This window comes from Anser cygnoides, chromosome 2 (assembly GCF_040182565.1).
Source record: "Anser cygnoides isolate HZ-2024a breed goose chromosome 2, Taihu_goose_T2T_genome, whole genome shotgun sequence".
Taxonomy (NCBI): domain Eukaryota; kingdom Metazoa; phylum Chordata; class Aves; order Anseriformes; family Anatidae; genus Anser; species Anser cygnoides.
This window is the reverse complement of record NC_089874.1, coordinates 18,847,730-18,861,865: the sequence shown is the minus strand read 5'-3', so window position 1 is coordinate 18,861,865 and position 14,136 is coordinate 18,847,730. Positions and strand designations below refer to the sequence as shown.

At 36.6% G+C, this 14,136-nt stretch overlaps 1 protein-coding gene across 4 annotated transcripts in view; it reads right to left on the bottom strand.

Annotated features, from left to right (window-relative positions):
• ARHGAP21 (Rho GTPase activating protein 21) overlaps window positions 1-14,136 on the bottom strand; it is a 123,288-nt gene that overhangs the window by 38,305 nt on the left and 70,847 nt on the right. For all 4 annotated transcript variants that reach the window (XM_066991608.1, XM_066991607.1, XM_066991609.1 and 1 more), the window contains 2 exons: window positions 10,514-10,592; window positions 5,116-5,170 (listed from right to left, as the gene is read on the bottom strand). In XM_066991608.1, coding sequence (XP_066847709.1) covers window positions 5,116-5,170; window positions 10,514-10,592 — 134 coding nt within the window. The remainder of the gene's footprint in view (window positions 1-5,115; window positions 5,171-10,513; window positions 10,593-14,136) is intronic.

Genomic DNA, 14,136 nt, shown 5'->3' with positions numbered 1-14,136 from the left:
CATGCTCCTTGGCAGTAAGACAGGTGTTTGTACAACAGGCTGATTTAGTCAGGGACAGGACAAACAGAGCAGCTAATGGGAGCCTTCAGCCTTGTAAAAAAATGCTTCATCTCCCTAGCTGCTAATGACTAGGTTTCAACCCAATGTTCTGGTCAATGAGTCTAGCAACAACAGGGATATAAGCAGGAGAAAGAATAGGGAGTGACAGCTAAAAATATTACTGTGATTATTTTATTCCCTTAACAAACAAGTCTAAAATTAGGTATTTCTGAACGTTTTCATTGAGTCTCTGATACACCATGCTGGATTCTCATCCTCTATTTTATGTTCTTTGCTCAGGTCAGCGTTTTAACTAAGATGACACCAATGCCAGCCTTCAGCACGGCAGGCTGAGGATGTGCACACCATTAGAGGAGCCACAGACACCTCTCAGCCAGCGCAGCTTATTTGAAGTAGCCACTGTAACAGTTCATGTGCCACATTTTGGCAAGTAAGCAGTGACTATCCCATGCAGTTCAATAGCTGAGTCATAGCTTCATAGGAAATATTGTAGAAATTCAAGTGGCTACACATCAAATGCTTAAAAAAAATGAATGGAAATGGGAAAAAATCTTTTATTTCAATATAAATACCAAAAGACTACACACATGAGATATATGATTGTATTACACTTTGATAGGCTTATAACTAAATGAAAATCCAGTATTCCCTCTTTACAAAAAAAAAAAAAAAAAAACTGCATTGCCTCTGTAAAGCCCATTTCTTTAAAAAACTACAGTTTTCTATCCCAAATCATTCTGAAGCTACATCTTACTGTCAAGATTTATGGGCTAAGAGATTAAAAGAGTTAATTTTACATGACTGACATGACAGGACAAGGTCTCAAGATTAAAATACCTTACCTGTTACAAACATATTTAGTTATGAGCCCACTTGGGAAGAATCACCCTCTGGGATGTACACCAAGTTAAAATAAAGCTCTAGTAAATAAAATATGGAACGGAACTCCTATTTTATGTTCATAATCACTGCATTTAGATCTGTTTTTCATGTAATTGAAGTCCAAAAACTAGAAGCTATAGCTATGGTTTATCTTAAAAAGTTTCCTGACTCCTTTTCCACTGCTAATTAACACAAACTTACTTCTGAGCACTTTTTTTGCTACTTCCCTTTTATCATACCTGCTATTTCTGCATTTCCATCATCTTTGTGACCTGTATTTTCAGCCATTCTTTGTTTTGCCTACAAAGTTAAAGCATTTGCTCCCCCCTCTCACCTCTCCTTTCAGTGTCCTTATCGGTTCACCTGAGTTGCCCATGTACACTTACCTTAAATATTCACAAATACAAATAGAATTTAAAAGTTGGATGACCCAATATGAGTATTTTAGTAGATATCCTGAACACTACGGCTAGAACACCAGTGCTCCTCCTCCTCTTTCCTTCAGTTTTCTCATTCCAGAGTAGCCTGAAAGCCTAAAGGCACAGATCTGGAAGCTACGGATAACTAAGATGGTCCTCTTCACTAAGTTTGCAAAGGTAATCTGCTAAATTCAGCTGCAAGGTTAGACATCTGTGCTCAAATTCTGAAACTCTTCAAGCCAAAAGTAAAGCCGTGTGGAAATTCTTTTATATATATTTGTTTCTTTACACAGAATAAGCCGAATCGCCCAAGTACCGATCGGAAGTGATATCTGGAGATCATGCAGTTCAATCTACCATTCAAAGCTGAACTACCACCAACACCCTTGTCAGCCACTGCTTTGTCTAGCTGTGTCTCAAACTTCCACAGATGGCGATGCCATCTGCACTGATTCCAGTGCTATACGACCCTTTCAGAAAAAAAAAAAGCATAAAGTGCTACTATATCACACTTCCTGATGCCTAATTTGAACCTTCCAAGCGACTGCTTATGGCTGTCCTCTACTGCGAACAGTTTGTCTCCATCCTCTTGGCAATTGCTCTCTAATTGTGGACTGCTGTTACTTTACCCCTTCCTTTAGCCACCTCTTTACCAGACTAAATCGGAGCTCCTGAACCTCTCCTTGTAGGCTGCATGTTCCTTGTAGGCTGCATGTTCCAGGACCCTGACCGTCCCTCTAGCTCTCTTCTGAACCTTTTCCAGTTCCTTCCCATCCTTCTCGAGGTACGCATAAAATTCCAGGTACAGCCTCGTCAGCGTGTCAGGTGGTGGAGTGTAACAGCTTCCTCTGCCTGCTGGCTGAGCTGCACACGAGAGCACTAGTGACTGACGGACGGACCCTGGTGCCCACTGCAACCCCTGCCTTGTTTTCAGCAGGACTCTTGTTCTGCCAGTTGCTTCCACAGTGATGCACGGTGGTTGTTATGCCTGACTCACAGAGTTTTCATGTTCCTCGTTTAATATCACGAGCTGTCTGCTGCTCCAATTCTCAGGAATACCAAAGTCCATCCACACTGAGACTTCGTCATTCATCCTGTCAGCTACTCCCTTCTGCGTTATCCACACACCTGCTCGGTCACCAGCCAGGTCACTGCTGAACAACACTGGCCCCAGCACAGACTGCTAGGGTACTCCTCTCATTACTACATATAAACTGCTGTCAAGCCATTTATTCCCACTCTCACCCACGTTGTAATCCATATAGTCAGTCCATACCCTCTCTTAGTTCCCAAAAGAGAATGGTTATCATGCTTTTGATACCGTCTCTTACTAAAGTCAAGGCAGAGGCAGGAGAAGACAAGACATCAGGTCTTTGTATCAGCTATCTATTTAAGCTAAGTACTCTTAGCTAAGCACTCTTCCAGCCCCTCCTCTCCAGTCACTGGACCTACATTTTCCCTGAGATTCCCACAACTATAATATTTGCAAAACACTGTCTGGTTACCCTTTATAACCCCTGCTTGATTAAGCCCCAGCTGGTTTTTGTCCTCAGATATCTCCACAATGTTTTTACACTCCTCCTTTGTTCCTTCCTTCCTTTTCAGGTGTGCTCCCTTTTCTTCCCTTTAGCTCATAAGAAGCAATTTGTTTAGATAAGCAGTCTTCCACTGAAATTCCTGAATTTCCAACACAAGATGGCTCTTTCCTGGGCTTGTAAGTCTTATTTAGAAGTCCTTGAAATGCAAAAGAATTCCTAGGAAAATATGCATTTTAAATACATCACTGAATTTTAATTATTTCTTTTTCCATCTGGCAAATAACCCCTTATCGATATTCTAAAGCAAGAAAAATCCAATTCAAAATATAAGTATTCCACTTCAGGTTGTTTATTTTAAACTTATTAATAGTTGATCAAAATACAAAATTAAATGTTTCAAAGTTATCAAAAAAGATCATTTTAAGTAAAAACGATCTCAAATTTGGGAAGGTGCTTGAAAAATTTAGTTGGCAAGCATAATTTTTTGCCATGGACATATCCTTTCCACCAATCCCCGAAGTGACATTTCCAAGATCAAGTCAATGAATGAACGTGACTGACACTGACTTCACTAATGACAGGATTTCACATGCAACTCCCCTCTAAGTAAGGAGTGCCACAGAGGGCAATGACACCTGGACTGCAACACTTTACTGTTAATATTGATGAATGGATTTGAAGCCCCGTTTTCAGGAAATTCAATACCTCAGCAGGTTCAGACATACACAGACATTTCTGAAGACCAAATTCAAGGTTTATAAATAGTGACTTAAAGGCAGGAACAAGCAACTGTGCTCTTTATGTAGCTAACCCAGCAATAAGTCACTAACACACCAAGCAGACTGCTGAGTACTACAAAACCTACCACACCCAGCATCATTCCTGAATATAATGAAACTGTTTCATCCTTATTGTGCAGGTAGACCTTTCTTTAGCTCCAGCTACATTATCCATTAGTGCGGTGTGTTTTTCTATTTTTACCTAATACCTGTATTTGTTATCAAGTTTGCAGTTATACCATCTGAAGATACTTACAGGAAAATTTATGACACCTGTCAAATCCAAAATTAAATTCCTTAAAATACTATACCAACTTATAGAATGTACTTCAGTGATGAGTGTGTTTTGATTCCTGTATTAATAAGGCTATTGTACTTTGCCATTTTTCATTCATTCTGAACTTAAACTGACAGAATGTTACCACTTACGTAAGCTGTAGTTCATTCAGGAATAAGAATTTGCTGAGTCAGTTTATATTTTGTTTAGACATATGATTCACAAAAAAGCTAACACAATGTTAATAAAAAAAAAGATTAAAATAGAAAAATAAACCCCCAAAAAAGATACAATTTCTCAGATGAAAAGAAGAAATTGCTTTGTCACAGAGAATGAAAGGAGTAACATTCTATGTTGTTACTCTGAAAACACACTGCATTTTAAGGGTGACCATTCAGCTTTGAGCAAATTTCTTCACCAAGTCTTATAATTAGAACAGTAGATTTTAACTTCCAATGGCTGAAGATTAATTATCACATTCTGGAGAGGAATTACATGCATTTTTTATTTGACTGAAGTTACAGTGGTGCATCATGTCTCTGAAGAATGCTGTTATTTTAGATGTGATTAAATTTCTCCCTCTCTGTGATGTTGTAAAAGGGAGAAAATCATAGGATTCTGTTGTATGATGCCATTCATTTCTATCACCTTTATCTTCAGATGTTGTACCTGTCATCAAAGACTGACACCTTTTCCTCAGTAAAACACGCACTGAAATAGAGACGATGACTTCTAGAAATACTTTTAGCCATCATAACTTTTGACTGCATAGCAAACTGCAGCTATCAGAAGACTTTTCTGATAGGCCTGAGCACGCTCAATGCTCAGTCTTGCAGAACACAGACAACATCTGTCTCTTCATGACTTTCCTCTAGCAGATGCTATGCAGAACTGACAGTCCTTGAGGCAGGCCCACTTTTATCCAAACAAATGCATCATAGCCAAAAGGAGCATAAATTCCTCTGTGTCATATCATAATCATGTATTGACAAAACGTAAGAGCAGACCAACAGCAGTCAGAAGAAACTCATACAAGTTATAGAGGCTTTTGGAAAATGACAACGCCACCTCAAACTAATCCTCTTTTCACAGTCAGAAAAGGACACTAGAATAAAAAAACATAAATCACAATTCTTCATAAAAAAGCTTCATAAACATACCAACTGAAGGATGTCCTCATCTTTTGGCATAACACTAAGTTCCAATATGCTGTCACTGAAACACAAAAAAAAAAACACCACATATCAACTTTTGTAATGTGAAGTGAAGTTTTTTTCCAAAGATGATACATTAACTTCCATCAGAGTCTTAGCAGAAAGAAAAGAATAGAAATCTTTTTTAATACACTAGCTTTACAGATAAGGCAATGTACTTTGACAATTTTATTTCATTATTTACTATTAAGATTCCCAAGATACATTCAATGTTTGGAGCTTCTCTGACAGAACAAGGTAACAAATCTTTAAACACAAGTAAAATTTCCCTCTGTCTTCCACTTAAAGTCTGTTAGCACTATTTAAAATTGCTGGGGATATTCCAAAATAACCAAATCAAACATATTTATCAAATTTGCAGATGTAATCTGGCTGACTGAATTTGTCAGTCTGAATTACTGAAACCAAAAGCAGCATGTTACTTGAAGCGATAAAGATCCTGACGTCTGTACAGGTCAACCAATATAATTCAAGTACATGCAAAATCAGGACATGGAATATAAGATTCCTTGGTTATGCAAAAATATTGCAAAACAGTGAAATCCACAGCTAGTTCATATCAGAAAAAAACTATTTTCACAAGCAAGTATATACTTGTAACAGTAATACAAAACAGCTGAATTCTTTCTCATTTCATCTGAGATAACGTAACACTGTTCACGTTCATTACATGTGAACTGGAACAGGTACAAAGAAGGGCTACGAAAGATTGCTTGTACAGACTATTTTATCTAGACTTGCAAAACAGCAAATTAAGAGATTATACCTGTTATTTAGGAATCTCACAATTCAAAAATATCACAAGAAGAGCGGATATTTAAAGAAACTGACCAATACCAACACAAGTACCAAAGAACAAAACCTAACTGGACAGATCAAACTAGAACTGAGCTTATCTGTACCAGGCGGTACAATTCACTGCTGAGAAAACACAGAAGTAGCACAGAGACCGGCCACCAATTCTGAGTACATAAAAAAGTCTATGAAAGGACCGAGAAAGATCTCCGTTTCTTCCTCCTGCAGAACGGAAAGTCTCGTCTCGAAGATATAATGTGCAATTTATTATGCTTTCACATGTGAAAAACGTTTCTATTCTGTGGTTCCTTTTCCATTTGTTACTGGCCACAGACGTAAGGCTGCATTCCAAAACTGCAGAGTAAGGGTGTTAGGTTTCACAATATTCCTAAACCATTATTAATCTTGGAAAAAAACGTGTTCTCCAAACAGCATAGATTAATTTAGCTTTAAAGCCAAAAGTCATTAGTAACAGGTTTACATTTTTCTTTTAAATCTATGCACAGCCAGGAAAAATAAGTCTTCAAAAATGTTTTTACAGTTTTTCAGAATATTGAATTTTAAGACATACAAGAATTATTTTATCCTTTTTGTGTATTTAGAATGTATACAATATTTTGTATTTGTATTTACAATGTATACAATATACAATGTATATCCTGTATATTTACAAAAACATTTCCCATTTTGACTGAATGCATAAACAGCAAAACTACTGTCAAAGAATCATATAAAATAGTGTCCATCAAGAGGGACTTTTGCCTAAATTCTTCAGTATGGGTATTAAACTACTTACCAGCTGTAAAAAAATAAAAATATGAAAGACATACCCTAGTTTGGGGCATTTACAGTGAAGTATTCAAATTTCATTGCTACACATGGGTAGCACATGCATTTTTGTTTAGTCATAGTTCATATTAGGCAGCTTATGGTTTGATATAATCAATGCTTATTTGTAGGATAAACTTTGAAAATTAAAAACTTACATAGCATTGCCCATCTTCAGATACTTTATATATAAATGAAAGTTTCCCACTTATATTTCAACATAGAACACACTTCTTACAGAAGTATAGTGTGCTTTTTAAATACACATTTCTCTTTTAAAAAAAATTAAATCCATTTACACCATTTAACACCTTCTTTAGTAGCCATCCAAAAGAGGGAAGTGGGTCTATTCAGGAACAGCACTTTGTACATCATTCAAACAGCTATTCAATTATTCTACTCCTGTTTGCCTGCAGAACGTTCTGGAGACAATTTGGATCTTCCTACTTTTTATTTTTTAGAGAGCTCTCAGAGTATTCTTCAATTCTGGTATCAAAGAAGGGCGTTAAGGAATACCTTTCAGGTATGGTACTATAACATGCATGTAAATTAGGAACTAGAAAGCATTAATAAAAACCGAGACAGAGAAGAAGTGGCAGCTTACACTAAAATATTAGTTACAGTATTATCAATTCTCAGAGGTATCTATCATGCAAATGACTTTCATTACACAGAGTAAAATTTAATCTTCACTCAGAGGCACCAAACTAAAGCACTATGATGGGTTGTCATCGTTACAACTATTTTCTTGCATTATTTCACATACATTTCTGAATAACCTCAGCACTTTCAAAAAGAGTTTGCAAAAAAAATGGAATAGACTTAATCATTCTAAATCCCTAAATTTCCAAAATCAAAATAACAAAAAAAAAAGCAGTTGGGAAATCAGATTTTTTTTTTAAACAAAGAACAATAAATAATTTATGGAGTTTACATTAGTAATCAGCACATCTCCAAGCTGATTATGTAAACAGATGAGAATAAATTCTTAATGGACCAAACTAACAACTAAATGTAAAGAGTAGGAAATGCAGATTTAAAAATAATCTTAGAACTAATCTTGCAGGAAATGGTTATTTCTGGAAACTCTTTTGAGGTGTGCCATTCATTATCCAGAGGAAATAATCAGTGTAAGCTTAAATTTATTATCTCCAACCAGAGGAAAATAGATAATGTCCTACACAGCTTGAAAACAAAACTTTTCCAAGAACAATACAAAACATGCTTGAATTATAGGCCATCAATTAGTCCTACTGGAAGTTATGGGGATCTTTCATCTAAACATCAAAAAGCATCCATTTGGATCTGGCGTGAAGAAGGTGACCAAGTTCTGATGTCTGCAGCATTCTATGATGAGAACAAATATCCGCAACTGAACAATTTTCCAGAAATACAATGAGCTGCTATGGAAATGAAGCTGCTATGGAAATGAAGTAATCTAATTTTTAAAAAATCACAAAGTACAAACCAGTTTCATTGCTCAATAGTGATGCAGATAAAAGCTTTGGTTCTACAAGTTCCTAAACAAGGTAGGTTCAGGACTAAACACGCTATACTTCCAGTGTTTTCATGCACTTCTCCCAAGAATCCATTTCTGGATACTGTTAGAGAGGATACTGACATAAAGAGACAATCAGTTTGATCCAGGATGCTGATGCTGGTACAGGAATGGCATGCTAAAGCAAGATACATGCAACAGAAAGCAATTTCTCTTGCCATGAAATGGTAGGAGCAGCACATGAAACAAAATAATTGATGTGTAGAACAAACTGCTCTGAGTTGAAGAACGTTGTTTTCCAGCAAAGAATGAGAGAGTCCATTCATTAGTCATATGAGAAACTGTTACGTAACAGACATCATTGCCTGTAAGCTACAAGGAAAATGCACCTGACTAATTCCTTAGTCTGAGCTATCTTTCTACATCAGAATTTGTATTTACCTCTTCATCTTAAGAGATTCAGATGAAGATGTCATGATATTTACATTTTCCATAAAACAAAACAAAAGCAAACCACCAACAAGAATAAAAAAAAAAAAACACCACAACCCTCAGGGCTAGACATATTTGGCTGTGATCTGCTGTGACAGAATCACAGAATAGTTTGGGTTGGAGGGGAACCTTAAAGATCACCCAGCTCCAACCCCCTGCCATGGGCAGGGACACCTCCCACCAGACCAGGCTGCCCAAAGCCCCATCCAGCCTGGCCTTGAACACCTCCAGGGATGGGGCACCCACAGCCTCCCTGGGCAGCCTGAGCCTCACCATCCTCAAAGGAAGTAATTCCTTCCTAATATCTGATCTACACTTACCCTCTTTTAGTTTAAAGACGTTACTCCTTGTCCCATCACTACACCTCCTGACAAGGAGTCTCCCCCCAGCTTTCCTGTAGGTCCCCTTGAGTTACTGGAAAGCCTCTATAAGGTCTCCCCAGAGCCTCCTCTTCTCCACGCTGAACAACCCCAGCTCTCTCAGCCTCTCTTCATAGGAAGAGAGCATGCTCCAGCCCTCTGACTATCCTTGTGGCCCTCCTCTGGACCTGCTCTAGCAGCCACTGGAAGATAGGATTGGTCTCTAATTTTTGGAAGAAGGTAAGAGATTTCATTACGTGCCTACCAGGTACATCATTCAAAGTAAATAATTACATCCTGTGTCTTAGCTATACACTATTGTACAACTGTGTTTGTAAAGTGTTTGTACAACTACAAAATGAAAGAAGTGATGCGCAGTTAACCATCTCCAGTCTTTCTAAAGGTTACAAAGCAGACAGATTCCATCTTTCCAGCTCTTGCACAGGAGGTACTAATGACACAAAACACATTTCATTTTACCTCACTTATACCTTCTGCTACAGAGTTTTGCCATTTCAAAAAACATGTACCTGGAACTTGCAGATTTTGAGTGAAATCTTGAATAAGATCTGCATTAAAGCAGGAAGATGAGGATCTTATTTTTCCTCCTCCTTCCTGTAAGCATAACTAAGTATTAACACATGAAGATTCACTTAAATTAGAATGTGGTATACAAGATTCATTTGGAAAACATTTTTCCATGCTGGTCATAATACATCTCTTTTCCACATAACATTCCTATACTGGAAGCTTGTTCCTATAGAAGAAAAACAGTAAAAGTGGAGAAGAAAACAAGAAAACAGTAAAAGTGGAGACTGACCTAAAACATGAAAATGAGTTTCTGGATTTATGTACAGACATGATTTAACAAGCCCCTGTGAGTTCACAAGCAGTAAATATTGCTGTTTCTTCACTTTGTGCAAGGTTTGTAACTTGTTGCAATGTAATGGAAAGATGCAGATGCTGCAGATGTTTTGCAGGTATGTGCTGGTATAGTATTTTTCTTTTACCAGATATGCTGACCTCTAGTTATCAGACCTCACAAGGTAGATTTTTCTGATTTTCATTTTAAACAGAACAACGTGTTTATGTGGCCCTTATCAGCCTATTTTAAGTTTATACGACCTTCCTCTATAGCACTCTGTGATTTGGTTACAGGGGACAAGGACTGACATAAACAGACTTTGGCACAATATAGCACACCCAATTTTAAGCCTTTTTCAGCATTCAGTATGTTTACAGAAACAAATACATACAACAGTGTGTACTAGGGAAAATTTTAAAATACGATTGCTTTTTCAGAACCACCATAAGTAGTCATTTCCTGCTTAGTATAAAAAGTGTGACACACAATTGAATACTAGAATCTTACCTGTTCTGTATCAAAGCAATGACTTGAGAATATGTCTTCCCAATAACACTTTCTCCGTTGACTTTTATAATTCTGTCACCTGTAAAGGGAAAAATTACACCTTAAATCAACTTGACTTTTTTTTTCCTTGTTTTCATTTTGCACTTCTGTATCTCACAACAAGCAACATCAATACATTAAATTCAAGGTTAGTCCTCTTTAAAAATGAGAAAAGAAGAAAATGGAAGATGCGCAATAAAATTATATGTAAACATATATAGGTAGTCAAATTCCTACACTTTTCACAGGACATCTTCAGATGAGGTATCTTATTAAAACTTCCAAGTCACCTAGAAAATCATAGAAAGAAAACCACAAGCAGGCATAAGCTATATCAGAGGCTCACTTAAGCATCCCATCTTCAAAGTAAAGTTTCCCACGGGTGATACCACGTACCAAAAACTCCATCTAATTCTCAAGCAAATCCTCAGTAGATATTTCATTCCAAACAAAACCAAATATTAACTCAGAACACTAACAAGGATATTAAAGGAAAACTGTACATTTCATACTTCTTTCCTCTGAGAAAAAAAATAAATAATGTGCTCCAGGTTCTTCCTTCCTCAAAATAATATGGGTTGCTTCCAAGACACTACTGGTTCTTCAGTACCTCACATACAGCATAATGGGTTATTTCTTATCCATATAGATCGATCTTTAGACCTAATATCACTTTTATCAGGTTTCTCCTAATAGTTTGTTGTACCTTCTTCATTCAGAGTTTCATTCTCACCATAAATTAAGTGGCACATATATCACCGCAAAAACATGAAAAGGATTTTCACCTTGTGAGCTACTTTCAACTTTTCATGAAGAACTCATCCCATTCCTTCAACAAAAAGAGCATTCGTGTCATCTCTGATCAGAAGAACAGAAAAGTACGTTGAATTTACTAATGAGGAGAAAATGGTCTCTAAAAGGATTACAGATGGGGGGACTATAGAAAGCTGCTGAAAGAAGTATTGAAAAAAGTATCCATGCAAAGTGAGCCAAAGGGAATGGCTTTTTCTAGCACTGTTTTAGAAATTGAAAGCTTTTTGTGTGCTTCTGGTGTGACCAAATCAAAGACAATGAAAAAGAAGTTCACTCTAAAGACTCAGCCTGACTCAGTGGCAATAATGCTCTAAACACGTTTCCTCTGTGAGGTTCCCTATACAGACCCCATGGAGTTTCAGACTTACCAACCCACGTGGATCTGCTGACTGTTTTTGATTTGGTGATAACGTAACCATGCAACTAACTTGGTACAATATTTTCAACTTCATACAAGTTTGTGTGCTGCTTTTAAGCTGCTTATCACCCTTTTCTTCACCTGAAAGACCCCTCTCAGTTTTTTCTCTTCCTTCCTAAGCTATGAAAGGAACATTGGTGGCAACATTTAATGATTACTATCAGTCTTGGTGATTGCTAGGTATCTGCAACATATGGTAATCCCCTTCCCTGTGTTGTACACATACAGACACCCTAAGCAATTAGGCTGAAAAGCTCAGTTTTCATTAAAATGAAGTTAATTTTGAAATATTTGACATTACACCAAAATACATCCTTACAAAAAGCTGCAGGAGACAGAAATGTTATGGTTTGTACCAAAAAAATATTCTCTCTAAACCATGTCCTATTAGGTCATATGGCAAGACTTCTTCAAATTGCATCAGATTCTTCCCTGGAACTTAAAACTGGCTTTTTTTCCAGGCTGTTCTGGAACTTGCCCACAGATGTAGATCTTCACTCAGTATCCCCATTGAAAAATATAATTAGGAATACCTTGCAAGTAGGTCATATTAACTTACCTACTTTTATGCAGTGTTTATTTTTCAAAGAACACAGCAATGAAATAAGGCTACTTGAAGCACACACCCAGTGAACCGGAACAGGAACCTGCCAAAAAGCCCTCAAGTGGGGCACACTGCAAAACTGGCTACTTGAAAGAAGTGGTGGCAGCCAACTCTGCAGAACACGATTTTGCTCCATTTCAGGGGAAGGCATAAAAGGAAAGGCTAGTGCCTGTAGTGCAAAACAGGGTATAGAAGCATGAAGGCTTTTTCTCATATAATTTTTCTCATATCAATCCAGAGGTTCATTAAAAAACTTTGATCATAAGTGTTTAAACACACTTAAAACAGCTCCTGTTCTGTACACGTTATAGTCCTTCATATTCTTGCTTGTACATAAATCACTGCATAAAGACCAAGGTATTGGAAGCATGGATCTGCTTTGGCTGTCTGTACTTCGATAACAATAATTATCTAATACTTACATTTGGAACTCACAGATATGTTATTTTTAATTAAATGTATCAGATATTAAATATGGGAAATATGATCTTTCTAACTGTAGCCAAGATAAACTTAAAAGAGCATTCAAAAATACTCAAAAGGAGTTGTCTTACTTTTAAGATATTGTACCCTCTTCCCTCAAATTTCCAAGAGCACACCATGCTTTCTGGTGACTAGCAGGCAGGTAAGCTCCTGAAACACAGCTTACTGATTCTGGGTAGTCAAGCTTGGGTTAAGATTGCCAGTATTACGTAGTAAAGGACCCTGCAGCAATGAAATAAGAGCTGAAAAGCATAACTACCTAAACTAGTATTAGATTTTTCGAGCTTCTTCCTTCCATGATGTAACTATAAAATAAAGCCAAGTTGCATAAAAAATAAATAAAATCAAAACATAGATAATTGTACAAAATAAATATATAGTGTCTGTATTAGAAGTTAAGCAATCTACCTTGCTGATCATTCCCTGAGTGCTTTATAATGTAATTTCAAGACAGAGATACAGTAATATTTCAACCTCAAGTTTTAAACAAGAAATAGTGGCATGACCTAATTAGATACAATGACTACCAGTGTTTTTAAAATATTCCAGTACATTAAAAATATTTTATGCATGTATTTTTTGTTCTTCATTCTGGGCTCCTAAAATCTCTTCTATGCCTAAAGATAAAAATATTCTCTACAGATTTCATCTCTTTCAATTTGGCAAACACTGAACAGAGTAGAAATTAACATGGCTCCTCTGTACAAATTCAACATATGCTGCATTTTATCAAGCCAAAACATTTCTTTATATAATAGCATTAAAATAATGCCAAAGTAACCCTCCTCTAAATAACCACTTACGGAAGAGTTAAAAAAGAAAAATACCACATGCTGTAAAATAGGATCTAGAATTGTTTTTAAATTGCAGATCATCCTAGAATGTTTGTATTTCTTTAGAAGGAAACATACAAAAATTATCCTATTACAGACAAATGCATGTATACAACTGTTTAAAAAAAAAAAATCAACATCCCTCTAGGTCTACAAACTAGCTTCCTTTCACAGAATGCATGTTTTGCCATGTTTTTAAGAAAAACGCGTGTTTGTAGTGGTATCCATCTACATAACTTATTGTACTTTTATCACTTCTAAGACATCCCCCTCTAACATAGGGTTTTTTTCCTTCAGCTCTTAAGTAAGGGTGTGACAAAGTACCTAGCGTTTCACAAAAAACATACTGCCTGCTCCAGGAATTAGAGATTAAATTAAACAACTGAACAAAATTTAGTAAGGCAGCCTTGGATTATTCTCATTTCACTTAAAG